This window comes from Podarcis filfolensis (genome assembly GCF_964270895.1).
Source record: "Podarcis filfolensis genome assembly, chromosome: 1".
Taxonomy (NCBI): domain Eukaryota; kingdom Metazoa; phylum Chordata; class Lepidosauria; order Squamata; family Lacertidae; genus Podarcis; species Podarcis filfolensis.
The window spans coordinates 85,783,312-85,810,698 of NC_139604.1; the positions used below are offsets into that span (position 1 = coordinate 85,783,312).

Below are 27,387 nucleotides of genomic sequence, written 5' to 3' on the forward strand. Positions count from 1 at the left end.
TGAGGAGGTCAGGGAAATAAGCAAACGAAATTTAAGATATGAAAAAATTGATTTGTTTTTAATTATTTTTTATCTACTTTTCTGTATTTTTTATCACTTTTTTATGTATTTTTGTATTTTTTGTATTTTTTTCTTTTCCTGCTTTCTTTTTATTTTGTAATTTTCTTCTTTTTGTAAAACTCCAATAAATATCTTTTAAAAAAAATGAAAAGGATCAGCATCAGATAAAAAACTGAGTTTGCTTTCTTTCACTTCACATACAGCAAGCAGACCCCTTTTACTTCACTGCTGCTCAATGGAACAAGTCCCTGCCAGAGCCAATGTCTGCTTTATGTGGCATCATAGTGACATTATGTGATTGACAGGTAAACTGCCCTACCCACCTGCCAAAGATGGCCTGCAGGGTGAAGCCAGATAAAGACCTGACCCCCAGAACCAAAAAAGTTCCTTGCCACCTGCTTTATGATGCTGGGAGGATTGCAAGTGCTGCTTACACTTGACAGCAGTTTTTGAGCTCTTATACATCTTATGGCAGGGAAATGTTGTTTTCTGGGACTCACAAATGAAAGTAAATCAACTGATATGCTCTCTAAAAGAATTAACTTTTATTAATTATCTGTATGTGACTGCCTGCAAAGGAAGCGGCGTTGTAGGTAAAAGTCCTCTATCACAATATTTTACTTCCTCCCAAATAAAGCAAAAATAAATTCTGCATACTGGCATTCAGAATAGGTTTTATTATCCTGGAATGAATCCTATGGATCTACTTCAATTCTGAACATTTTTCTAATATTAAACACAAAAACAGTAGGTGGAGACTAGAATAGGAAGCTCTGGTTTGTTCCTCAAGATATATTTAGATGTGGGATCAAAGACTTCCTATAATCAACCTCCCTTACAATCAGCTTTCCAACCTGCCAGGGTGGCCATTATGCACCGGTATCAAATCTCAAAGTTGTTGCTACATAAACGTATCGCTTGTCCAGTCCAGCTTGTACCATATACAGTCACATATACAGCCAGAAAAGCAAGAAACAAGATAGGCGAGTAAATTCCTTTATTGCGTTGAGGTGTTTTGCAGTATGGAACTGTCACTATCCCTGCCCCCCCAAAAAAAACTCCTACTGTGTTTTTGTTCTGTGTTAGAAATCACAGAGTGGGGGAGGGAGGGAGAATGGCTTACTTCAGTGTTTCCTTATTCTTGCTACAGTTGTAACTGGGAGTAATGCCTCCCTCTAGCTAGTACTTTAAGTATTGTTGCCTGAAAAATCTATTCTTTCAGGAAGGCAGCGGAAGGGTAATCACATTTACTATAGCAAGGAGCACTTAAGTTTCGAAATGCATTCTGAAAACGGGGAAGAGAGGCGCACACAAGAATTTGGTTCAGTGGATGACATAAACACATACTTCACTCCCCTGTAAAAGGATTAATCTTGCAATTTACAGTCTCATCCTGTGAATGTGTATTCTGAGTTAAGTTCCCCTGAATTTCATAGAGCTTATTCCGAAGTAAGAGTGCATAAGATTGGGGCCCTATAGTATAAAAACATAATATAAAAACAAAGAGCGCCCATCAGAAAACACTTTCTATATAAACATGAATTTTTTGCTGTTCGTGTCAGCAGCAGATATTTAGAAATTCAAAGGGACGGTAAACAAAACTGCTCTAGTTACATAACTTTATCTACTAAAGAGGAAGACTTCCTATCTCAAAGCGTACTGTGCACTATATTGTTGTAAAGTTATTAAAATTCCTAACCCACCATCTTGTTTCACACTTAAAGTAGGCCATCTCAAAATACAATAAAGTTTTGAAAGTTAGGAATGACGATCCTAATAACAGTTTTCATCTTCCTTCAGGTCCTCCCTCCCCCCGGGATTGAAAACTTGACTGCTTTGATATTTAACAGTACCTCAAAAATAATCCTGCAGTATGATCTAAAGCTGGTTTGCAGCTTCTGACACTGAAGTGCACATTTCCTAAGTGACACGCTGTCAGTATAGGAGAAGTTCCAAAGCTTAAGTAAGCGTATTTAGCAAGCTGAGCATTTACTATTATCAGCCTTGTATTTAAAAAAGTAGCCTGCTAGTCATAGGCAAATGCACGGAATTCCATGCAGCCAAGTGAGCAGGCTGGTGGATGAGTTCAGATCACTCCATCCCTTCTCTGCCAAGCCACAAGATTTCCACGCTAGTTGTGGTGGAAGAAAAGTCTTGTCTTCCACAACCAGCATGGGCAGACACAGTGGGCACTGGACAGGCAGAGTGAGGACTGTCCCTCTTCATGAGTCTTGCTTGATAAAAGGTAAATGTTGTTAAGATGCCAACCGCTTGTGTTTCTACGCTGGCTGCATGGTAATATCTGCATGTTATTTGCAAGCTAATCACTTTTTAAAACAGCTCTTACAAAAATACTAGAAACTGCAACTCAATGAAAAGATAAAAATTCATCACAATAGCCAAATTATGCTTCTCCCCTATGTACAGAACACTTGTGATTTATCCAGAAAACACTTTTGTAAGAAGAAAGAACTAGCAGCTACTACCCATTATAATCTATTTCTGCACAGCAATATTAAGTTTTTAATTTTCCTCTTACATGACCTTTAAAAAGACTGTCAAATCAGGCCAGAAAACCAAGCTTTATACAAAATTTGCTCCACCTAATACCACAGCCTCTCCATCAATATACAGCCTTCTCTCCCTGGCTCAACATATGAATTGGTAAGTTAATATGACTCATCTATTGGCATTGCATCAAACTTGCCCTGAAACAATCAGGGGCCCTCTGCACCAGCTAAAGAATTTACTGACACACACATTATTATGCCAACTTCAGAGAACGAATCACCAATATTAACCTTAAAAACTTTTAAGTAACTGACTAGATTTGCCTTCAATTCACAACTAGTTGCTAACATTCTGATCATTCATTCACTGGAACACTCGGTTGCATTTTAGGGACCTGGTAATTATTCAGAAACACAAGTTAAAGCTGCTGCCTCTTTAAAGTCTCAGAAAGAATGTTAGCCAATTCTTGCTGGCTGTTTCCTAGGGACTAGCATAGTTCATGACACAGAATTAAGAAACAAAACAACCTTTACTGAAGAAAATTAGGACAGAGACTGAAGTGGCAGACATATCAGCATAACGTTATGATGTGTAGGATTCCATGAGGTAAAGTGTTTGCCATTCTGCTTTTAACCATGTTCCATCTCATTTCAACCTCTTTTAAAATAAAAACAAAGTTAATGCTGACAGTATTGGATTCAGGCCACAGTGACCATGACCCAGCTTGATTCAGTTACTTTTCAAGTAGTAAGCAGCAGAAATTGTTGAAATCAGTTCTTTAAAAAGAAACATGATGCCTGCTTGAGCTCCATCTCCTGTAACTAGGAAGTTTAACCACAATGTAGAACTACAGTGGATTTTGTCCCCATCAGTGCACCACCACATGCGCTAGGTTGAACTGAATGTGAGAGAGCATACTTTAGTTAAAAACTTCGTTATGGAGTATCTATGTACAGATTTCCATACAAAAATCAACCATAATAAATTAATATCACAGTGTTCCAAGGAACACAAATGGGTTTACATTATCCTGTACCTTATTATTCCTGTACATTATAAAAAGGCTCCACTTCTCAATAAAGACATTATCTTGTTGTCTTCCCCCCTCTGCTTCTGAGCTTTCAATATCTGAACCCCCAGGGAGAAAGATCTAGTATAGTCATGGGCATTGGTAAACACTTGGGAGTGCCTTAATTTAATATTTTACTTCATACCGAGGATATTAAGTTTTTGGTAAGATAAACAGGCAGTGGTTTACAGTGTGGGGAGTGGGGGAGAGCAGGTAGGAAAGTAACACTATTGGATTTTCCCTCCACTACTGCAATACAATAGAGTTGAACTTCACCCAGTGAGCACTATGGGCTACCCTCTGCCCTGTTATAAGCGATTCTATGTCAAAGCAGTTTTCCACAGATGACTGTTCACACATTTCTTAAGAACATTCATACAAGGAGATTTCACTGCCTTCCATAAAATGTTATTCCACTGCTCAACAACTCTAGTAGCGAGGAAAGTTTGTTTTAAATACCTCTTTCCCGAATGCAACCATTGTATCTTGCATCAATGGAAAGGTAGAAGATCTGTTACACTATTATGTTTGATTCTTCCAGCATCTGGGAGGCCGAAAGTAAAAACAGTGTTGGAGGGGTTCAGAACTCTTTGAATACTGAGAGAAGGTGAAGCTGATTCCAATACACAGTGATTTGATGTGCATAGGTTCTCCCAATTCCACTGGTGCATGGAGACTCAGTTCACCCTCATTAGGGGAAAATGGGGAAGGAACAGGACAGGGAGGGAGGGAAGCAAAGGTAACATTGCAGCCTGTTCCAACTGAGCAGTCCCCTCCTCCTGCACAGGGTCACTTGGCACCAACTGCCCTGTGGGACAGATCTTGATGAGCTGGTAAGGTTTACTGTCATCTAATGGTAATGCTATTATTGTATTATTATTAGTAGTAGTAGTAGTAGTAGTAGTTAGCTGCCTTGGAAGGATCATTATCATTAAAGATGGGATACTATATAAATAATTGTATTACATTATGAACAACCTCCCCACAGCGTATAAACAGCTGCAACTCCACAGTAATGTTACCTATAATTCTAGTGCACCAGCTTGGAAATAAATAGTAAGTACTCCTAACTACCTTTTCTAAACAGCAGCTCGATTCACAAAGGCTTTCTGCACAGAAATAATTAAACCTATGCCCCAGCCATATGCCAACACAGTTAAAAAGTAAAGTACCACCATTCACAATGCAAAAGCAGTAGTTATATTCAGCACAAAAAAATAAAAATCTGTACATGACACTTGGTATAACTCTCAAAATGGCCATGACAAATATCTTAGGTGGGAAAGCACGAGGAAATACAATTTACAAAAGGTCACAAGACATTTATTTGTGTCTTCTACTGGCTCAAGTCAGAAATGGAACTTCATTAGAAATTCCCTCTTAGCCTATAATGCACATGCACATTTAGAACTTTTGTTCTAAACTGAACCATTGTTAAATATTTAAAAGGCACAATGCAAAACCACAATTTGGCACTTGGGGGTAACCTCAGGAGTCATGCACTCCCATCTTCCCCCATCACCTACTCCATCAGAATGAAAACCAAAGTGGCAAACAATGGTCAGCACCTTGAATCCAACCAATAACCAACCAGATTTTCAACTGCAAGCCTAGGCACAATGGAGCTATGGGTAAGGTGGGGCAGATATGACATTAGTTGCAACAAAACACAGGACTACAGTATTGGGATTTAAAGAGGCCACAATTTTACAGATGTCAGAACTTTTTGGTGCCGGCATCGGTTTTGTATCCTAACATCAACTAGCCTGACTCCTGGCAGATGCTTAGCAGGGTTAACCAAGGCTGAAGGTTGCCCTATGATGTACATCAAATTGGGCTAACCCCCCTGCCCTAGGATCCCGTTAAAGGGTTATCCTGGTACTGTGGAGCAGGGTGAGGTCTGCCCACCCTTGCTCAATTAAAGCTAAGAATCCAACCCAATGCCTTATCTGCCATAATTTGTGACCGTTGCTATGAGGTAGGCGAAGCCCCCAGACAGGCCCAATTAGTCTGAACGCAAATGATTCTGCCTGGCCCTGAATACAGTGACCAAAGGCTTCCTCAGCAGAGCAACCCCATGGGACATGCTTCCATACTATTGAGCAGCCCACAAACATCTAGAATAAGGAAAGAGTGAGCAGGGAATCCCAAGCTGAACTGAGGCTGGGACCATGGCGCAGCTGGCTTTTATAGGCAGGGAGTGGACCAGAGGGAAAACTTTTTTCCTTCTGATCCACACCCAAGACACGCCTCATAATACACCTGCAACTGGTCGCAGCCACAGATGAGCCCCAGCATACAACACAGCCAGCAGAGGAGGAAAAGTTGAGAGAAAGGGGGGCATCCAGCCACAGCTGTGTTGGACTGCAACTTCCACCCCCCACCATGCGGAAGTAAGCGGGATTTTAAAAAAAGAATCAGATACATCTGGAGTTCAATAACTAAACCTAGTATCTTATTTTGACAGGCACATTGTAACAACCGTGTTGATTTCATATGCGCAACACTTCGAATGTCCAATGTCTTCCTACTTCTACATTAGTCTGCCTCACAAATTTCCAGCACCACATTGCACTAGATAAACTTTATCTATGACTGGTGCATCCAATATTTATTTTTGTTTTGCTATATACATCGAACCAGAGCCAAAAAGTGTTGGATGCCCACACTTATTTTCACACATGGGAAAAAAATTAGCAGTTCTCCTGGTAGCTGGGAGAAGACGTATCTTTAGAAGATGCTATTAAAAATATACCAGTTTCCCTACCTGTTTCTCACTCAAAGCTGTGATTTTGGCTTGGAGTTCATGAAGCTGCTTCTTCAGATCAGCATTCTGTTTAGAAAGAGAGAGAAAAAAAGTATCTGTGAGAAAGCTCTTTCAATTCTTAATAAAGAATAGTAGGAGGACTTTAAAACTCATAGGAATGCTATAAATAAAGCGCCTCTAGGTTGTAACCAATGGGATTGCTTAAACAGCACAACAGTGAAGCCTATTTGAACTGCCTGGTACTACAGTTTTATGGCTCTTTTCAATATTTAGCATCATTTGGGTGGCATTTTCATGTATTTCATGAAGATATGAAATGCCATTTAAGACTTAATTAACAAGGACATCAAGGAGTACCCTACAATATACTCCACATTTTCTTTCAGTGATGTGCTCCACTAAATAAAAATGAAATTATTTTTAAAGATACAGCTAACATTAAACCACCACCCCATCTCCAAAGGCTATTTCACACTTAAAACCTTTTGCCCCAGAATGTGTCAATAGTATACATGAGGTGAAAGAAAATGAATGCGCCTTCAATGTTACAATTTTGGTGAACTAAATAAACAAACCACTACCTTCCTCATGATATGGTTTTTAATAATCTTTTTGTGAACAAAACACTGTCAGAAATAATATTGAGACTGTATACTTAATATATGATCTGATGAACTTTTCAATTTCACTTTGTGAAAAATGCAACAAGAGGAATGTTTGTATTCTGACTTCAGGAATGAAGAGTGTGGACAAAACATATTTACCTGTGGATCCTGCTTCATTTGGGCAACCAGTTTCTAAAATAGAAGACAGTGGTATTAGTATTGCATGTGCTTTACTGAAAGTTCTGCAAGCAAAACCTATACAGTGCTCCTTGACTAAAACTGGATTTTTCATAAAAGGTGTTGCTTATTTCTGCCACCCTTATTCACATGTTTAAATATGCTGCTACTAGGGATAAAGCTGGGTAAGCTAAACTAAAACTACAATCTTAAACTAATATAAAAAGCAACACAGACAATCAGTTCGGTTGTAAAAAAAAGCTATCTATATACTGTAATAAAAAACTACAGAATTGCCTTCACATGGTCTCGTTTGAGGGACAGAAGTCAAAGAACAAACTTTGCTGCATCCCTTGCGCTACTTTTCAATACTTAAATTGTAAGTCAGAAAGCAGGGGCTTGTTACTGGTGTTAGCAAAAGCACCTAGTTTTTTGGTGTTTTACAAATAAATGAAAACAGTGATTCTGTAAGAACTGGGACTTCAGGTTAAGTTTCCCGCCTCACACACAAAAAAAATAATCTCCAAAGAACCTAATAAATTCCTCAGGTATTCTGCTTCTCTGGGTACTTCTTGATATTTTTAAAGAGTCAGTATAAAAACCAAGTGGCATAGGATGTTTGTCACATCTGGGAGAGCACATTAGAAATATTCCTTCTGACCACTTGATCCTTGGTCTTGATACGAAGCTTATTCAGTGATTTTAAAAGGCTTGCTTGAGAATTAAACTGTGTAATCCAGCTAAATTACAGGAGATAATGGCTTGAATAGATAAATTAACTTCTCATAGCGCTATAAATCTGCTAGGTTAATACATATAGAATATGTGTTTGATCTATCAAAATTAATTAAATTGGCACTAGTAAACAATTTTGCACTATATGAGGATTTAGTGATCTTTCCCACAGTTCCCAACAATACTTTCACTCTATATGAGCAGCACGACAACATCATTCTAAATAAAATGGTATACTGCTGGGGGGCGGGGGGAATTGATGTCCTATTTGGTTACCTCTCCCCAACACATGAGCACACAGAGAGAGTAGTTTTTGGAAGCAGAAATGCACTATCTATAATAGTCTCCTCATGTCTCGCCTGACAGAACACACTTTCATGCAAAGAACATAGGTACCATTGAATTCAAAGGAGAGGCTTGTGCTTTAAAGCAGAAAGGTATTGACCATTACATTCCCACAACTATTTAATGCTGAAGTTATTCTAATTCTGGGGTGAGCGAAGTCTGTCAAAATTTGCTTTTGATGTATTTAAGAATACTTTCTTTTGTAGGTTAATAATTTGAATTTAGAGGGACACAAACTCTGAATTGCCAGAATTGCAGGAATGGAGAAAATAAACCTGAGATGCATTTTTCATCACCCCACAGTCACTTGTTAGAAGATTTGCAGCTTTCTTTCTTTCTTTTTTCGTTCCTATCCATCTTTCTTGTTTGAAAGTGACAAAGATGCTAAGGGATCAAAAATGGCAATGAGCATGTGAACTCTGTTTATTATTCTGTCAAGGGCTGACAGCGCTCTGATGAGTGTGTGGCCAAAGCAAGGGGGGAGGAGACTGACCTAGGAGAGGGTGTCAGCAATTATGCGGTTCAGTGCCACTCATGAGGCAGGAGCCAGAGCATGGGGGGGGGGGAGAAGAAGGAGCATGGCTGTTAGGGATGAACGGGGGGGGGGGGGCGGCGACACAGGACCTGCCAGAGGTGGAGGAAGAGGCTGATCAGGCCTCACCATCCTCTATGCCATTGTCTCCTAGAAACAGGAGGAACTTGAAGAGGGAAGAGACACAACGACTTCCATGCAGGAGATGTCTCAGGTTATGTGTGTGCAACCCTTCAGAGAAGTGTATATAAGCCAGCGGGGCAGTGGAGTACATGGTCCCACTGTTGTTGCAACGCTCCACAGGGCCCAGACATGTGGGCAACTGCCTAGAGGCTAAAAGCACATGTGTACCTGGAGTACTGTGGAAGCTGCTGTAAACGCTTCTCTTGTCAATAAAGACTTAACTATCACATGTGTGACTATCACCCCTTAGCTGGGGTGGGGGCAGTACATAAACCTATACGTAAAGACTTAGACCCAATACTTGCCTCCACATGAGTGGAAATGCTTCCAATATTCGTTTACCGGGGCAGGGAGTTGTCTCCCCATCCCACAGCCTCTCGTGCCCACTGGAAAACTGCCCCAGGACAGTCAGGCTTTTCCAAATTGTGTGCAATGTCATGATGTGAGGGAATGAGTGCCACACCCACAACCTGTACCTGAGTGGTGCTTACGTTTGTGCAAGCAAAGTCATGGATTCAACCCAGCAAGAGTTGTATACATGTGAAAGACTGAGGCTTTCACATGCTGTTTAACTATATCCAGTATCCAGAGCTATATGTATTGCCTTGGTTACTGAGCTGGAACTATGCATAAAAGACAATCACATAGTTAGTGCTATCAGCTTTGTAGTGCTGATCTCCAGTTGGAGATGATGACTGACACAATCAAGCTGACCTGACAAACCATATAATCGGTGGATAAGTGTTTTCAGACGCATACATTTGTTGCTCCCTGAAAATGGTCTGTTTTTTGAAGACTCTATATATAGAATCAAAATATTTCAGTTCCAGCTATATCTGCATATATGAAAGCTTGCAGATCACTGACACGATAGTCTCATACAGCACATACAAACCAGATAATCCCATAGAGTTCAAATGCACCTAGTCCCAAATAAACGTGTATATGATTGCAACTATGTGAAAGATCCATCAACTACATCTCCCAAAGAACTTGTTATTTCAGTGCTAATTCTACTACTTCAAATGCAAACTCAAACTCTTAAGAGATTATCCTGGACAAGTTTGACATGGTTTGGTAATCTGAAGGCAAGAGCTGTTGGCCTTTATATTTACATGTCCTGCATAAGGGCAAGCCATGCACAACTTGTGAAGAACTGTTCTCCATATTTTGTTTTGTCGTAAATGTCTCACTTCTGTAAATAATTCCACACAACCATTTTTCTCAGTCTGCATATGAGTCAGTGTTACCAGTGAGCTGGTCAACTACATGAGAGAAATATTTATTTATGTACAAACCCACAGCATCTACCTTAATGTTAGAAAATGGTGTCATAATTGTCTACAAGAGCTTTGATTTAGTCTGAAAAGAACTCAGGTCTGAGAGGATAAAGTTGACTGTGCAGTTGAATTTACATTCACAGATACCCACAATGTTGTTAGCAATGTCTATGCAAACAATGCAATCAATGACGGGATCTGTCTAGCAAAGATTATTTGCTATAAAATATGCTCAATGAATATCCCAAGTCTGATGGATCTTTCACAATTACAAACATCTATACAAATTTACTTGTGACTAGTTCCCACTGACCTTAGTGGGCCTCACCTGCTCCATCTGGGGTGTAGGACTGTGCACTTTCTGAGCAATTTGCAAGTTTCCATGTGCATAAATGTTCTCCACAGCGTAGGGAGGAGGAGAGGGGTTGAATGTCCCACTGTGCAAGGAAAAATTCTTGCACTGGTGGAATGTTCATTTAGTGCTATGTTAGATTCTGTTCAAGTTATTTTTGTACTGAGCTCTTGCTTAAATTACATAAAAGTTCCACAAAAATTGAACCTACTAGCAAGTAACACAGAAATAGAGGCTGGTTTATTGCTTTCACATTAGAAACAGGTTGGAAATTGTCAAACTTGAGATCTTAAAACAAGTACACTGTACAATAAGTAAACCATGCCTGCCATCTATTGTTTAGAGTTAACCATGTTGAAATCTAGAAGTAAACCACTTTGAAATATACCCAGTGTAAAATATAACTGATCCACTGGCTTATAATATATTTTCAACACGGTCATCAGCACTGAATGAACTGTTCACACTGGAAGACAGAAAATTCAGAGTATATCTTTGCTTGAGGTTCTGTCCTGCCATGCTATGCAGCACATATGAGAAGCATATCATCTTTTAAAAAAATAAATCTGGAATGTAGCCTATAACATGTATAGGCTGTTGCCATGTTTCAACAAACCACAATTGTGAGGATGGCAGTTAAAGCTATTGTATATCAGGCAGACACCTTCTCTTATTGCCTTTTCAGTGGCTCTTTCAACAATACTTTTAAATAGAGATATTTATCCCAGTTGGTAACTGTACTGGATCTGAATTGTTTTTATGTATGTGCTATTTTTTGAGACTGTTTTTATATTTATAATTGATGTTGTTGTTTTTAATGTGTTACATATGCAATTGCTTTAACTGTTTTTATACATATACCGGTAATTGTTTTATATATGTTTTTATTATATTGCAAATTGCTTTGGGATAACTCAGGGAAAGCAAATCCTAACCACCACCACAACACAACACCACCACCACCTTGAAAATAATAAACCACCACCCTAAGCCTTGGCATTGCTTAGAGGATCCTCAACACTTGAATTGGTCTCTAATTTCACACCAGCTCAGGCAGGGAGATAGTAGACAGCAAGACGGTCAGTTCACAGAATTCTCTCATCTGTCCTTACTGTTCCACACCTGCTACAAACACTTAAAATTGGGACTCAGCCAGAATTAGATCCTGGAGGGAACCTAGAACCCCTATAGACTATAGCAATCTTACCTAACCTATGCTGGGGGTTCACCGAAAACCCAATTGACACAGCTGAAAATGTTCCTCACAGCTCAACTGCCCAGGTCCTGATAATAAATGTAGGCCAGGTTGGTTCTAATGGCTCTTTTCTAAAGTTATAAGAACTGTCTTAAAGGTGTTTCTTCAGAGGAAAAGCTTGTTAATTTAGTAGGATTATGTCCTTAGAGCTCTGAAAATCCAAACACGAATAAGACTCAATTTTTTAATAAATAAATAAAAAACACACTCTTTCATCTACAAACATGCTGTATTTACTATTTTCAAAAGTTCTATACAAAACTTCCTGTGAAATCATTTTAGCAACACCTACCTACCCACTAGAATGCCCTCTCAGTAATATCAGACAAGCACCATCTCTGTTATCTTCTTGGTGACTATGGAAGATCTTACTCCCCCCGCCCCCCATAAGCCTTTTAAGTGAAGGCTTTATTTTGGATTTTATATATGTTTGTAAAGTTGACATTTGTAAGTGAAGTTTCTGTTCTTCAGGGTGTTGTTCATGGAAAACAATTCATAAACGAAATGAAGTCAATATAGTCCATATTTCTTTTTCTTTTTAATGTTGTATAAGGATTGGAGATGATAAATTCAGATTCAATAGTTGAAATTTATGAGCTGAAAGGGAGGAGAAAGATTGTAAGACCTGTTGCTGCTAATCCAAAGGGCCCGTTTGTTGTATGCTTGCTCTGTTTCTCAAACTTTGAGAAAACTTGGATTGTGAGTTCAGCTAATAGAGAAAACTATGAGTTAGAGAGACTAGAATATATTGGGACAACAAATACAACTAAGCCCTTTAATCACTTTTTTATCTTTATGAATTGTAATTTTTAATTTCTTCTAGCTCTCTTATACCCTAAGCTTTTAATTATCCAAATTATTCCAACTATAAGCACCATGGGGACAGAAGTATTTGCGTCGTGTCTGGGGAAAGCGGATGAAAACCACTTTGAGCTCACAATATATGGTGGGCTATGAAGTCAATAAATTAAAACAGATAAAATATGCACTATAGCATGATACTTACAAGCACACCAGAACTTAAGAATCAAGCAACTATTAGTATTTGGTCTGAACTTCTGAAGTCGAACAAGCCCTTTTACTATTTCAAGTAAGATACACAAGGCAGAGAACGCAATTTACCTGGTGAACCTGAATTTCCACTTTCAGAGCCTCCTGTAGAGTCTGCAACTCCATTCTCTACCTTCTCCACTTTCTTGAGCTGTTGAGGTTACTAAATCCCCACCACCTTCAGACACTTGCTTCAGAGTAAAGGAAATATTCTGTTCTTTACGCTGCAGCTGCAAAATATGTGTTACTTTTATCAGGAAAGGGGGTGGGGACATCAACTTGTCATATATTGTACAAGATTCTTGTCTTTTATCTCAAGGCTTTGTAATGGAGGGCACGTGCCCAACACAGTGGATCCCCTTGCAGCATATCTGTGTTAAAAAGCTCAAGAGCTAAGAACTACATGTTAATTCAGAAGCAAGTTTGACCAAGCAACTTAATTTCACAGTGATTTATTAAATTACACAAATGAGAACAGGCAATATATACATTCACAAGTAGCAATTAGGCAGATGTATATCAATATCAGTGTACTTTGTGCAAATAAAATGGCATTGAATGAGTAGATTAACAGGAACAGCTCTTCTTACATCTAATTTATAAGGCAGTTAGAACGACTTTCAAAATCAAAATGCTCAGCAGGTCATACAAATCAGTTAACTAAAAACAAAACAAAACTATACAGTTGGCTTGAAACTTGAGTGGGGTTAGGTTCTGGGGATTGTACATGGAGCCAAAATTGCATATAGCCAGAACAACCCAGGAACCACCCCCACAAAACCTTTCTGGAGCCGTCACACTAAGCGGGCCTTACCACACACACAAACACTCCACAAGGCTTTGAAGGCTCTTGCACTGGCTCTGGGAAGCTCCCACAATATTTTGCAGGAACCTCACAAAGCCTGCGTGAGAACTTCCCAGGGCCCTGGAAGCATGTGTTCAATTTGTGTAACTACATGCTGGTTAAATGCACACAAGTTGCAAATCGACTGTAATAATGAACATTGTACCTATCATGTTTTGATTTATTTGGTCAAGTTTGACATGAATGTGACAGAAAGTGCTTCAAGTCCCTTATCTAAAACACTAGAATAAGAAATGAACATTTTACACAATAAATCTTCATTGCTTATTTTAGGGATTTCACTAAACAAAACGTTTATTCTGACTAGAAGTTCAACATAACCAAAGAAGGGGGAGGGGAGAAAGAAAATAGCTTACCAGTTTTGGAAAACAAGTATTCTCTTCAGCTCTGTTTCCCCCCTACAAAAAAGAAACAAGGAGGAATCAGCAGATAGTACAGTTAACAAAAAATGCATTCAGACTGGCAAACAAATATTTTTAAAGAAATTATGGCAAGTCAGAAAAAAGAGAGAAGTAAGTTTAATATATCAAGGAAAAGCTCTATTACAGTCTGTGCTAAACCAGAAAGGAGTTCAAATTCCTTTGCCAAATGGACAAAAATGATGTGAAGTAGAAACTATTCAATCTCCCTCATTCTTGTATGTTTATTAAAACTAAATTAAATCAGAATCAGAATCCCAAGAAGGAAAAAAACACCTAAAAGGCCAAATGTCTACCAATTATCCTAGGCTGCACAAAACCTGCCACAACCACACCCTTAAGATCCTACCTATCCTCCAAACATTAGGCTGACACTTGGCCTTGTGGCACACTTAAAGCAGTTTCCAAAAGGCAACTCCTCCCTTTGGAGAGATGCCACCCATGTTGGCCTGGCTAAAAGGCTTCCCAGCCAGCAGATGTCAGAATTGGGGGGTGTATTCAGTTACAATATGCCTGGGACATCTCTCCAGCCAAGCAAATGGCAGACAAAATGGCAGTGTAGAAACAAATGTAGAGCTTGGACCAGATGACAACAAAACAGCTTGCCTGCTCCATGGTTGTCCTGGCTGCTGTGCCTGTCTGCTCTGCCTGTTTGAAAAGCATCCAGGTAGGAAAACTAAATGGAGCTTGGGTCCTGGCATTGCTAGGGACCATGTATAGGCATAGTACTGTATTTAAGACCACAGCCTCCACCCCACAAGTACTACTCATAGTTTGAAATAGCCAACATCAAAAAAAGGGAGTTAAATTTCTATTGCTCCTACATTCAAAGTTAAGGACCTATCTGCATGAGAACGTAAGATGCTAAATAAAGACCACAAACAGTTATTCTTAATGATATTTTGTGTGCTTACTGTTCATTGACTCTACTTGCTGGTTTGGACTTTTATTTCTCCATAACTCAGATTCTGAACAAAGCCAGTACCATTTAAAAACAAACAAATACAACAGGAAGAAAATACTGCAATCTTTGAGATTACCCAATGACTTCAGGGAAGGCAACATAGCCTTCCCTACAGTGGCAATTTCTACCCAAGATCTAGAGAACAGTGAATTGGAACCACCTAATATAAAATTTAAAAAATCCACAATTTAAACCAACAGACATGGGTGCATAGTATTCTCAACAGACACCAACACTTTGTTTCTTGACTATCTTATCACATAAGCATTATGTCATATGGGTATAGCTTATATGCTTCTCATTTTTTTCCACCCTACAAAAATGTGAGAGACTTGAGGAAGCTCATGTGCACAAGAGCAGGAAAGCAGCTGGACTGTGGAGCTCCACACTGTCTCAAACTTGCTTATCTCTCCCTGCAGCAAATCTTCTACCACACAATTGCAGGTTTCTAGACCCCAATCAAGATGTTGGTCTTGTCGTTTAAAGTTTGGGACTTCTCAGAGTTCCTCCACCATCTGCAGTCTAGTGGGTTGATAGAGAAAGGGTTTTGAAGTGGTAGCACCCCAGCTCTGGAAAGCTCCAAAGACAGATTTGCCAGGTAGCTTCAGACTTGAAACTTTTTTCTTGTGCTGCTTTACAGATCTGCTTTCAGCTTTACTGTGTGCATGTTTAATTTTTTTGTACTTTATTTTATGCAAACTGCCCTGATAACTAGATTAAAGGGTCGGGTATGAATTTGAATGAATGCAGTCAGACTCTTGGGGCACAGTGCTGGCTCAGGCACCTGACAACCCCTTCCTGTCGTGGTTTATGTAGTTAGAGGGGACACAGATACTGTAACTGCGTGGAGTTTATGCAGAAAACATATGTATCACATATGGCAAACAATTTATGCACCTTACAGAAAGACAACAAACTAAATCATATAGCTCAGTCAGTAGAGCATGAGACTCTTAATCTCAGGTTTGTGGGTTCGAGCCTCACGTTGGGCAAAAGATTCCTGCATTGCAGGGGATTGAACTAGATGACCTTTGTGGTCCCTTCCAACTCTACAGTTCTATGATATACCTTTAGAAAGTGTTCTCTCCTGCATGGTGTGAGTTACTTATTACTATTAAATCGAACTTTGGCCCCCAATATTTGTTCTGCAGTTCAAATTTAATACTTTTTAAACCAGGGGAGAACAGAATATTTTCTACCATAATTTGTTGCACGTCTCAAATACCTGTAACAGTTATGTTTAAGTACATGAAGTGACAAAAATGTATTTCAGGATAAGTAGTTCAGAGCTAAAATTATCTGAAGAGTGAAATTCTGAGGTATTCATTGACTATATATATACACACATGCTTGTTATTCCACTTATATATTTTTCTTTCTTCGATCATGTAAATCAAAGCAGCATACATGTGACTGCCAGAGATGCCAATAAAAATCAATGCCTTCTGCATCAGTTCTGTATGCAACCTCACCTATGTAGTTACTATAGAAGCAAGACTCAAGAAGAGCAATCAAGATGACCCAAGTGCCACTAAGCAAGAAGCTCTCACATACTAGAAAGCAAACTTTGCATATCTCTGTACTCAGAGAACATTCAAATGCTCATGTTGAAACATTTTAAAAATAAACAAACCAGGGCTTTTTCCATCTGGAACTCACTGGAACTCAGTTCTGGCACCTTTCAGGTGGGTGCCATTGCCATTATAAGAGAACAAGGGAGGGGTTCATGGTGAGTTCTGGTACCTCTTTTTCTAGAAACACAGCACTGAAAACAAACAATACAGAGATTAAAACTAATAGTTGTGAAATTATTGTATTGTTTAATAAAATAAGTCCCAAAACTTTCCAGAACTGGATATATTCTTCAGGAGAAATATATTATTTATTAAAATACATTTTTCTATTTCCCTTTCGTCCATCCACAACCTCTCTCACAAGCGCAATACCACCCAGCTGGGTGTTTTCTTCTAGTATCTCTACTTGTCTGAAGAGGCATTTTGACTATGGATCTGTTTAATGAAATTAATCAATTTAGCTTGGATATAAGCTTTATAAGGAGTCTGACAAGATCTGCTTTTTATTTTAGCAGAACAAGTTTTCAAACTCCAAGGCAGCAGAGATCAGTTTTCAAACATCAGTAGCCTAGCCAGCACGGCTTAGTAACGGAAATGTAGCAGCTACTTTAAAAGAGGAGAAAGCTTTAATTCAGAAAAACTTGGAAGTCACATGTAATATGCTTGTTCTGGGTCACAGGGAACAGGGTCAAATGGTATAGATTTTGTCAAGCTTGTGGCTGTAATATTCTTGAGTGTTCAGAAGGTACGTATATTCAGTCTAGTGTCCAGCAAGGTTGCTGTCAGTCAGGAATTGGAAATGCATAGAGGTTTTTAGACAGCTAGCCCTGTTTGTAAATAAGGCTATGGCAAACTGGGCAAAAGAACAACAAAAATGGTTTAGGCAGGGAGAGGAAGTAGGCTATCACCACCTTAAGAGTGGCCCCCTGAGTCCAGACAGATGAGTGAAAATCAGTCACCTAAGCTTTTTCCCTCAAAAACAACAAAATGCCATGATATTAAAATGTTTCCATCTCCGAGGTACCTGGACTACATTTTTTCCTTGTGCAGAAAAAGCTTTTCCCTTAATTACTACTGTCAGTTCCTGCTTAACAGAAACATTTCTCCTTTCATTTGTGTACAATCCAACACATTTAATGTAATTTTATTTAATAGCAACAAATTTTAAAATGCTGCTTTTGAGCATTTTAATTGAATTTCGATTTCTATGCAAGTGCAGCTTCAAAAAAATAAAAAACCACACTAAGTTAAAAGCTAATTATCTAGCAAACAAGCAATGCATTTTCAAGAATGACAAAAATAGGAGTTTAAAAAAATATGAATTTTAAATTGACTCTCTGTAATAAAGCTTAAACCTATTATATTCCTCTAAAATAAAGAGACAGAATAAAATTAATTCTTTTTATCTCATCCATCTTGGGCTATGGGCAAAGAAGCTGGGATTATACTACAAGGGAGCAATCTCCTTTGTGGACACACGAAAGACTAGTTTTCATGGAGGCGGCAGGCTTCCGATTGGGCTTCAGACTACAGGTAAGTGCTTGCATGATCAAATGCTCTTCCATGGACACATATGTCTGCACATGAGAGGGGTGCACATTAGGGAAAAGGATAAGATGAACCTCTCTCCTTTGACATGCAAGTTTTTGATGTTGCTGTGAATAAAAACATGGAGAAATCTGCTCAATGGACAGCTCAACAGACACAATTAGAAAGGAGGAGTGCAGATTTTTTTTATAAAAAAAAACCTTTATCAACGTTTCTGAACTTTCCTTTGAACTCATAGCATACCTTTTCAGAGTGTCTATGTACACTTCAGAAAGGCAAATTATTTCCTTTCTACAGGAAGACTATCTGAGAGGAACTCTGGTATATCATTGCATGACATCACTGAGTACAACTACCTGTGCAAAATGCACAGAAGGTGGTATTATTATTATTATTATTATTATTATTATTATTATTATTATTATTATTTACTTACACACCACCCATCCAATCGGATTCCCCCAGCCATTCTGGGTGGTTTCCCACATAATATTAAAGCAGTGACATATCAAACATTAAAAACTTCCCGATGCAGGGCCGTCTTCTGATGTCTTTGGAAAGCTGTGTAGTTATTTAGCTATTTGACATCTGACAGGTGGGTGTTCCACAGGGCAGGTGCCACCACCGAGAAGGCCCTCTGCCTGGTTCCCTGTAACTTCACTTCTTGCAGTGAAGGAACTGCTAAAAGGACCTCAAAGCTGGATCTCAGTGCCCAGGGTGAACACTGGGAGTGGAGACTCTCCTTCATGTATACAGGGCCGAGCCCATGTAGGGCTTTAAAGGTCTGCACTAACACTCAGAAACATACTAGCAGCCAATGCAGATCTTTCAAAACCTGTGTTAGATGGTCCCAGCGGCGGCTCCCAGTTACCAGTGTAGCAGCTGCATTCTGGATTAGTTGTGGTTTCCGAGTCACCTTCAAAGTAGCCCTGTGCAGAGTGCATTTCAGTGGTGCAAGCAGGAGTTAACCAGATCATGTACCACTCAGGCAAGACAGTGCACAGGGAGGTAGAGTCTCAGTTGGCATACCAGATGGAGCTGGTAGACAGTCACCCTGGACACAGAATTGATCTGCACTTCCATGGACAGCTGTAAGTCCAAAATGACCCCAAGGCTGCGCACCTGTTCCTTCAGGGACACAGTAACCCCGTTCAGGTCCACGGAGTCCCCCACACCTGCCCGCCACCTATCCCTCAGAAACAGTACTTCTGTCTTGTCAGGATTCAACCTCAATCCATTGACTGCCATCCACCCTCCAAATGCCTCTAGACACTCACAGAAGACATTCACCACCTTCACTGGTTCTGATTTAAACAAGAGGTACAGCTTGGTATCATCCGCATATTGGTGAACACCCAGCCCCAAAACTCCTGATGATCTGTCCCAACGGTTTCATGTAGATTCTTGAATACCACCTATTTACCTTTGTTCAAATGAAAGTGCCCTCTAGAACCCAAGAGAAGATGAAACTGATGGTTCTGGATATTGCAAGAGATTCTTCTACTACAGCTAGAATTTTTCGAGTTTTGCAGTTTCAGTTAGCTTGGCTTCATACTTATGATGAAGAAACTAATACTGAAGGTTTCTGTACACAGAAGAGGGTTTTGAGCCAGAATTCACAAGTAGGATTTGAAAACAAATTCTGATCATGAGGCAAATCCAGTATGCATTTATTTACAGCTGGCAGGATAGTAAAGTAGGCAGTTGATGGCTTCACTACACAGGAGTGATGCTACTTTTCAGACATTTCCATACTTTCCTCACACTCCAAGGAAGTTTACATAATCTTACAGTCATACTGAACACAGTGGAACTTTCTTCTAAGAAACATGAATAAGATTGGGCTGAGCAGGAAAACAAAACCATGCAACTAAAAAGGGACAGGAAAGTCACCATATCCATTCCACTCAATATGCTACAACAGCAAAAATACCCAGCCATCATCCAGACGAGCGATAATCACTAATCCAACATACATTACGAAATAGCCACATGGCTATTCTATTTGAAAAAAGCAAATATGCCACAGTTCTGTAATATGTTTCTATTTTGTTCTGAACGTGTTTTCCATCAGGAAATGCTCTTTGAAGTTCAGGCACTGTATTTGTTTACTCCTTCCCCCAAACATTCCTTGGATAAGAGACCAATATACTGTGATATCTGCAGCTGTGGTTATCAGGAGGGTCAGAAGACCTAATCTTCAAACTTGGTTTTCCGGAATACAGTCAATCCTTAAAAATATTCTTTTCAGAAACAAAAGGGAAACTGTCCCTTGTTATGAAGCCACACATAATTATTGCAGTGCCTCTACTTGTCTTCTAAACAGTTCTGAAATTATTACAAGAGCCACTTGGAGAAAGGGCAGTAGGCATGTCAAAAGAATGTTACAGAGGCATGAGGATGATTTTGAAGTCGGAGCAACGATAAAAACATGGGGATAGGGATCTTTGAGATCAGAATTGGAATCCATAAGTAAACTTAACTCCCAATAAGATACAGCCATATGGTAAGAATATGACTGAGGGCATAGTGGTTGACAAAGCTGAAGGATTAGTATCTACTAGACATCTGCTCTTGCTTCCTCCAGCATCCTGGATCAGACATAGGAGTAGAAGAGAAATAATCATCTCAATAGCACAAGACTACTTTACATACATTTTACCTTCACAAGGGTAAGCCAATGCACACACAGGAGCTTGTGGTAATAAGAAAATGCATAAGCTGTATACATAAGACACATGTGTATATATTTTGCTCTACACCAATATTATTTCTGTGAAGGACAAACATTACATGTAAAGGCGCAGCCATCAATACCCTCTAGAAGATGTTTGTAATCCTCAGTACCCCCAAACAGAGAAAAGTGCCCCATGAGAAAAGGTGGCGGTTACATGCACATGATAAAAAGTCTGATTCCCTTTTCTTGCTGAACTGCTACGCCATCACTAACAAGCATGTGGTACTATTCAACTTTTTATGGCCTGAATCTCTTTACTAAGAATATGGACTTGAAATCCTCAAGCTGTGTGATCTGAAAGGAAGACAGTGAAGATAGTGGCTCCCATACAAAGCTTAAGGACTTGGCTTTTCAGTGCAACTACTGCACAGTTGCTACTTATTTCATGTGTACAATTCAGACATCATCTCTCAAGCTTCTGTTGTGGGAATAATGCACAGTAATACTGTCTAGAAACAGAAGCCACTGAAGCATGATGGGATGGGGAAAACTTCACTACAATGCAATAAATTGATGTTTTAAAAACAAAATTGTGTTTTATCAAAATAAAACACAATTAACGCAGTAAGCTGATGGTTACTGTGTGCTGCTTTGGGCACAGACTACCTTGGAAAAGTGGAAAATAAACTGAACTATTAGGACAGGGGTTGCTGTTTTTAGCAGTAATCATGTGTTTCCTTTAATATCTAGTTCGTCTAATCATGGAGAAAGTGTTCACCAATGCACAAAACTACTCTAATAATAGTTCAGCATCAGAATTTAATAAGAATGGATATCGCATGCTTTATCCACAAGAGAGGAAGACTAGCTGCATGCAAATTAACCTATTTTTCCGTGTATTTCATGCCCCCGTATATAAGACGCCCCCTATTTTTGGGGACTCCAAATGGGGGAGATTGCCCAAAGTTCTTGAGCTTTTTGGGAGGGGTGGCACATAGTTGTTGAGCTTTTTTTGGGGGGGGGAATGCTGACAATCACTCACCCACCTGACCTACGCTGCCACTCACACGCGTCACAAAAAGCCACCTATCATCTGTCCCCTCGCCAGCAGAAGCCGACAATCACCTGCCCAATTGCTGCAGCAACAGCAAATCAACACCAGCTCTTGCCACAGCCAACAATAACATGCCCAATAGCCGCTGACAATCTCCGGCTCGTGGCAGCAACGAATCCCACATTCCTCCTATGCACTATTTGTTTATAAGACAACCCCCAATTTCTAACATAATTTTTCAATAAAAAACCTCATCTTATACACGGAAGAGTACGGTATATTGCTGTTGTAGATACCACATTGTCCAAGCAAAAGTAAAACTCTGAACATGGCCACAGATGATTTACCTCTGATTCGATGGGGCCATTGGAAAGGACCCAAGAGTCAAAGAAGTGTGCATTATCTATCCATCTATCTACCAACAAGTGGTACGCATCAATACCTGGAAACTAAGAACAAGTATTAAACAGTTTAAAAGCGAAAACAAAAGCAAATTAAGAATAGAGAGTTCCCAATTGTGTCAACTCCAAGGGGATACACTTATTTTTTTATTTTTCTTAAAAGAATGATTCCAAAGTTCCATATAGGAGCATGGATACCCCAGGAATGGAACTGATCACAAACATCTGAATAATAGCATAGCTTATGGGAGGCCTATAGAGTTGGCATTCTTTCTTTACTAAACAAGTTGAGAGGAAACAGGCTATGCCTGCCGTGATGTTTTCCAGTATATCCCTGCCCTGGGAATCTCAAGGCAGTCCCTGAGTGAGGAGGGCAATTTAGATAGGTAGCCACAAAGGAATCACATCAGAGCTTGTGCCTTCTTTGGGGCAGAAAACATCAAGAGTGATACCACTGCACTTTGAGATTCCATACTTCTTGCCAAGAATATATAAATCTCAACAAAGCACCTGCCAGAAACATCAACCAATTCAGGCTGGGGCGGGGGGGAATCCTAAATGCAAATATTAACAGGGAGAGGTGATACAGGAACATATAAATGAAAAGCAGAGTGGGAACCCTTTTACTTCTTCAATTGTGGTGTTAGATAAAAGGTTAAAAAAAAATTAATAAATTGTACGAAGGACAAGAAAAAGTCTCAAAATGAAAGCAAAACAAACCCAGAGGCTCGAATAGGAACAGCACAATGCTTCCTTCCTGCTCCACCCACTATATTATACATCTGTATTAAAGTATGCATTGTTGAACAAAGTGGTAAGCAACTTTGGGAAGTAGGAGCAAGCCAAATGAAATTTCTACATTCAGAAAACCCTTTGGTGTAAGGCTGACAAAGCAGAAAGCAGCAAAAACACTTCAACAGAAGCATTTTTCATGTATGTAATTGATGACTGAAAGTTTTGCCTGTTTTTTTTGTAAAAGCCATTTAAGAAGGAAGCCAATAATTGAGGATGTCAGCAGAAACAAATACTTAAGACAATTATATACATGTGAAAACAAGTGACTGTAATGGAGATTTTCATAATCTTAACTTTCAGCTATGCATGGAGGTTTTTGAAAGCTCTTCTTAATTTCCATTAACATTTTAGTCCTATACATACAAAATAAAAGTTTAGAAAAATAAAGAAGAGGAATATAAGTGGTGAGGGAAACTCAATGTATGTTTTCCCAATCACCATGAAGTATTTGTTTACTGCTAATACTGGTCTTTTACAAGCAGTTACAAGAGACTTCCATTAAACTTTGTTCAAAATCCCACGAGCCTTTATTTCCCACCCCCCCAAAGTCTCCTCATCAGAGCAGCAGGGGGTCCCATTAGACACCCTATTTTACTTTCACCTTATAAATAACATTAGCTGTACACCATTTCCATGGAAACCAAATACAATGAAACACATTTAAATGAATACCTGTTAAATGGATGAATTTATATCTAAAAGTATTTTCTGTTACAAATAAAATTGACAGGATAATGAGACATTCTTAAATTAATAACATGACTACCCTGGTCCCAAATTACTAAACATTCCTTTTTATACATCACAAACTAGTAGTAAAAGTGGGCTAGATCTTGCAAGCTCTCTCTGTAGAGGACAGCAGTCTCAAGTGAGAACAATAATGCAAACTTACAATTTTCATTACCGTATATGGATGGTGCTAGTTACACTTTTAAAACAGGTTTCAGCTTCTACACATGAATCAAATAATGTCACTGTTTAATAAGATCTTCAGTGATGTCATACATAGACAAAACTAATATTCAGATCACTAGCAGCTTCTTTGTTCAAACATTTTAGGTTTAGTTGCATTGTTTGTTTTGTTTGTTTAGTTGTTTAGTCATGTCCAATTCTTCGTGACCCCATGGACCAGAGCACGCCAGGCACTCCTGCCTTCCACTGCCTCCCGCAGTTTGGTCAAACTCATGCTGCATTACTCCATGCAAAATACATATTTGTTAGATACTGTAATCAGAGTGCACTAATCTGCCAAAACACAGACATACATATACTCAGCAGTTAAGGCTTTTATGCTGTATTTCTTGTGTTGCTTTATTTTTGTGGTCTTATGGAAACCAAATACACTGAGTGTTGCTTTAATACTATCGCTGATTACCTGTAATTGTGTTTTTCTGGTTTTAAATTTATTGTGCATCATATATCATTGGCATATAATTGTTGGAAGCCACATTGGGATGGTTTGACCCCAAAAGGTGGCATACATAATAAACCAAATAATATCTAGTGCTTGCTTCATTATACCTAGGAAAAGCTCCGCAGCTGCACAAATGAATCAGGCAATCCCAAGTTTATTTGAATGAAGGATTTCCTGGTTCATTTGCTCATTTCCACACAGTGATAGGGGATAGGGCAGGAAGTGTACAAGCCTATGGCCCACTTCCAGTTTCTCTCCAAGCACAATTATTGGGATGAAGGAACATCTGATTAGGCCCCTTTCTACTTGTCTACTATAGGTTTAACCTGAATTCCAGGTTTCGGTTTTCAGTGGAGTAGCCTTATCCCTTTATGTATTCTGTGATACTCCTTTACTAAAACTCTGCTTTTCTTTACTATATAGGCCACCTTTATGGTTCTTTGTCCTCACAGAATGACAGTGGTGCCCACCTGAGAGGTTCCAGAGCTGAGCTCTGGCTGAAAAAAAGCCCTGCATCTTTCATCAATCTAATTCAGCACACCAACCATATAGCCTCTTGAATAAATATAATTTTGCCACAGTGATCTGCAATGTTATGGTTAGATTCCTAAAATGTGATGTACCTGGGTTTTCAAGCGCCTTGGTACTCAAACAACTTGGAACTCAAACACTGCAAACCCGGAAGTAAGTGTTCCGGTTTGTGAAATTTTTTCGGCAGCCGAACATGCTCTGTTTTGAGTGTTATGCTTCCGATTTGAGTGCCACATTTCCATTTTGAGTGTTATGCTGAGGTCTGTCTTTTTTTGCTATTTATTTTGCGTTTTTGTTTTGTGGTTCTTTTTTGTGACTGTGTGGAACCCAGTTTAACTATTGACTGATTGATTGACTGACTGATTGTGTGACTACAGTACATTGTTTATTGCTTACATTTTATGGATCAATGGTCTCGTTAGATAGTAAAATTAATGTTAAATTGCTGTTTTAGGGGTTGTTTTTAAAAGTTTGGAACAGATTAATCCATTTTGCATTACTTTCTATGGGACAGTGTACCTTGGTTTTGGAACAGACTTCCAGAATGGATTAAGTTTGAGAACCAAGGTACCACTGTACGTGGATGTATCTTAAACGCTAACCAATTCAAAAATTGATAGTAAAGTTACTAACCCAACACTGAAAAATCTACACTGATTGTAGATCAGTAGAGTTTGAAATATTGGTTTTGACCTGAACAATCTGGGACCATGTATCTGAAGTACCACCTCTTCCCATATGATCCTGCCTATTCACTATGATAGTCAATAAGAAGAAGAGGAGTTTGGATTTGATATCCCGCTTTATCACTACCCGAAGGAGTCTCAAAGCGGCTAACATTCTCCTTTCCCTTCCTCCCCCACAACAAACACTCTGTGAGGTGAATGGGGCTGAGAGACTTCAAAGGAGTGTGACTAGCCCAAGGTCACCCAGAAGCTGCATGTGGAGGAGCGGGGACACGAACACGGTTCCCCAGATTATGAGTCTACCACCCTTAACCACTACACCACACTGGCCCTGCAGAGTGCTTCTGTGTTCAAAGGTGAATGGTACCATTTCAGTTGTGGTATTCCACCTCTGGAATGCTATCCCTCAGAAAAATCAGATAAACAGCAAGCAAAAACTTCTCTGTTTTTGTTTTTTAATGGGCGCTGTCTCTGAGCTATTGCTGTCATTCTATCTGATTAAAATATTTTTATATTAGCTTTCATAAAACTTCATGGCACTGTACAGAACAATAAAACCATATATACAAAATACCCAATCCAAAGCAAATTAAACCAATTAGAGACAACCGGAGGAGGGGGGAAGAGACTAAACTTTAGTAGTATTTGGCTGTATGGTAGAATATTTGTTTTGTTTTATTATTAAATATATATTTAATATATTTTTTTTAAAAACTATTTGTAAGTCATATTGGGTATTACAATTTGAAAGAGAGAGGGTAAACCGACACACAATCCCCTGCTACTATTTGGGTTTGTCATTGGCATACTACTCATAGTTTATAGAGAGCAGCAAACTTGGGTTCGCATATCAGGACAAACCAGACTCTGAATTATTTGGGCTTGTTTCTTCCCCGCAGCCAGCAGGGGAACAACAAACAACATGTGTACATTAAGCTATAATTTAAAACTATGGTTAAATGTTACATATGAACCAGTTCAAAACCACAAAATTTTGTTAAAGCAGCTCTCTATCAAGGTTTTTTATTATATACATATCACTTATAAACACATATACTGATGCACAAAATGTAGGTTAAACAGTGGTGTCTTTTTCAATTTAACATTTGCTTTTGCAGTATTGTGAATTCTGATATTTTTCTTGGTCTAGTTAATTTTCTTAAGTAAAAAAAGAGGAAACAGTATTTGAAACAGGAAAAGAAAATATTTGGGCTACTTAGAATCATGAAATTTAAATAACTGTTCAAGATTCAAGTGAGAATCGCTTAGAAATTCTTAGCACTAGAAGTTAAAAAAGTACAATGCAGCCTCCTGCATACATTCTGCTCACACTCCAAATGCAACAAACCTGCTGAGCTACTAGAGGTCTCCCCATGTTATCACTAGGTGTGAACAAGTCAGAACAGCTCTCTCCATTTACACTGTTGAAGATAATGAGAATGAGTTCCTAGTCTGGAGTTCTGACTAACATTTGGGCTGCCAGACATGGCAAAATTAGTTTCCCCCCCTCTTGCATTCAGTGAAGATTCAACTCTGAT

General features: G+C 39.1%; 1 protein-coding gene across 5 annotated transcripts in view; it reads right to left on the bottom strand.

The window, feature by feature from the left end:
* PHF21A (PHD finger protein 21A) overlaps positions 1-27,387 on the bottom strand; it is a 132,300-nt gene that overhangs the window by 75,835 nt on the left and 29,078 nt on the right. For all 5 annotated transcript variants that reach the window (XM_083602143.1, XM_083602145.1, XM_083602141.1 and 2 more), the window contains exons 2-5: positions 14,143-14,184; positions 12,994-13,151; positions 7,172-7,204; positions 6,408-6,473 (exon numbers count right to left, since the gene is read on the bottom strand). In XM_083602143.1, the coding sequence (XP_083458269.1) occupies positions 6,408-6,473; positions 7,172-7,204; positions 12,994-13,047 (153 nt within the window). In that variant the 5' untranslated portion in view covers positions 13,048-13,151; positions 14,143-14,184. The remainder of the gene's footprint in view (positions 1-6,407; positions 6,474-7,171; positions 7,205-12,993; positions 13,152-14,142; positions 14,185-27,387) is intronic.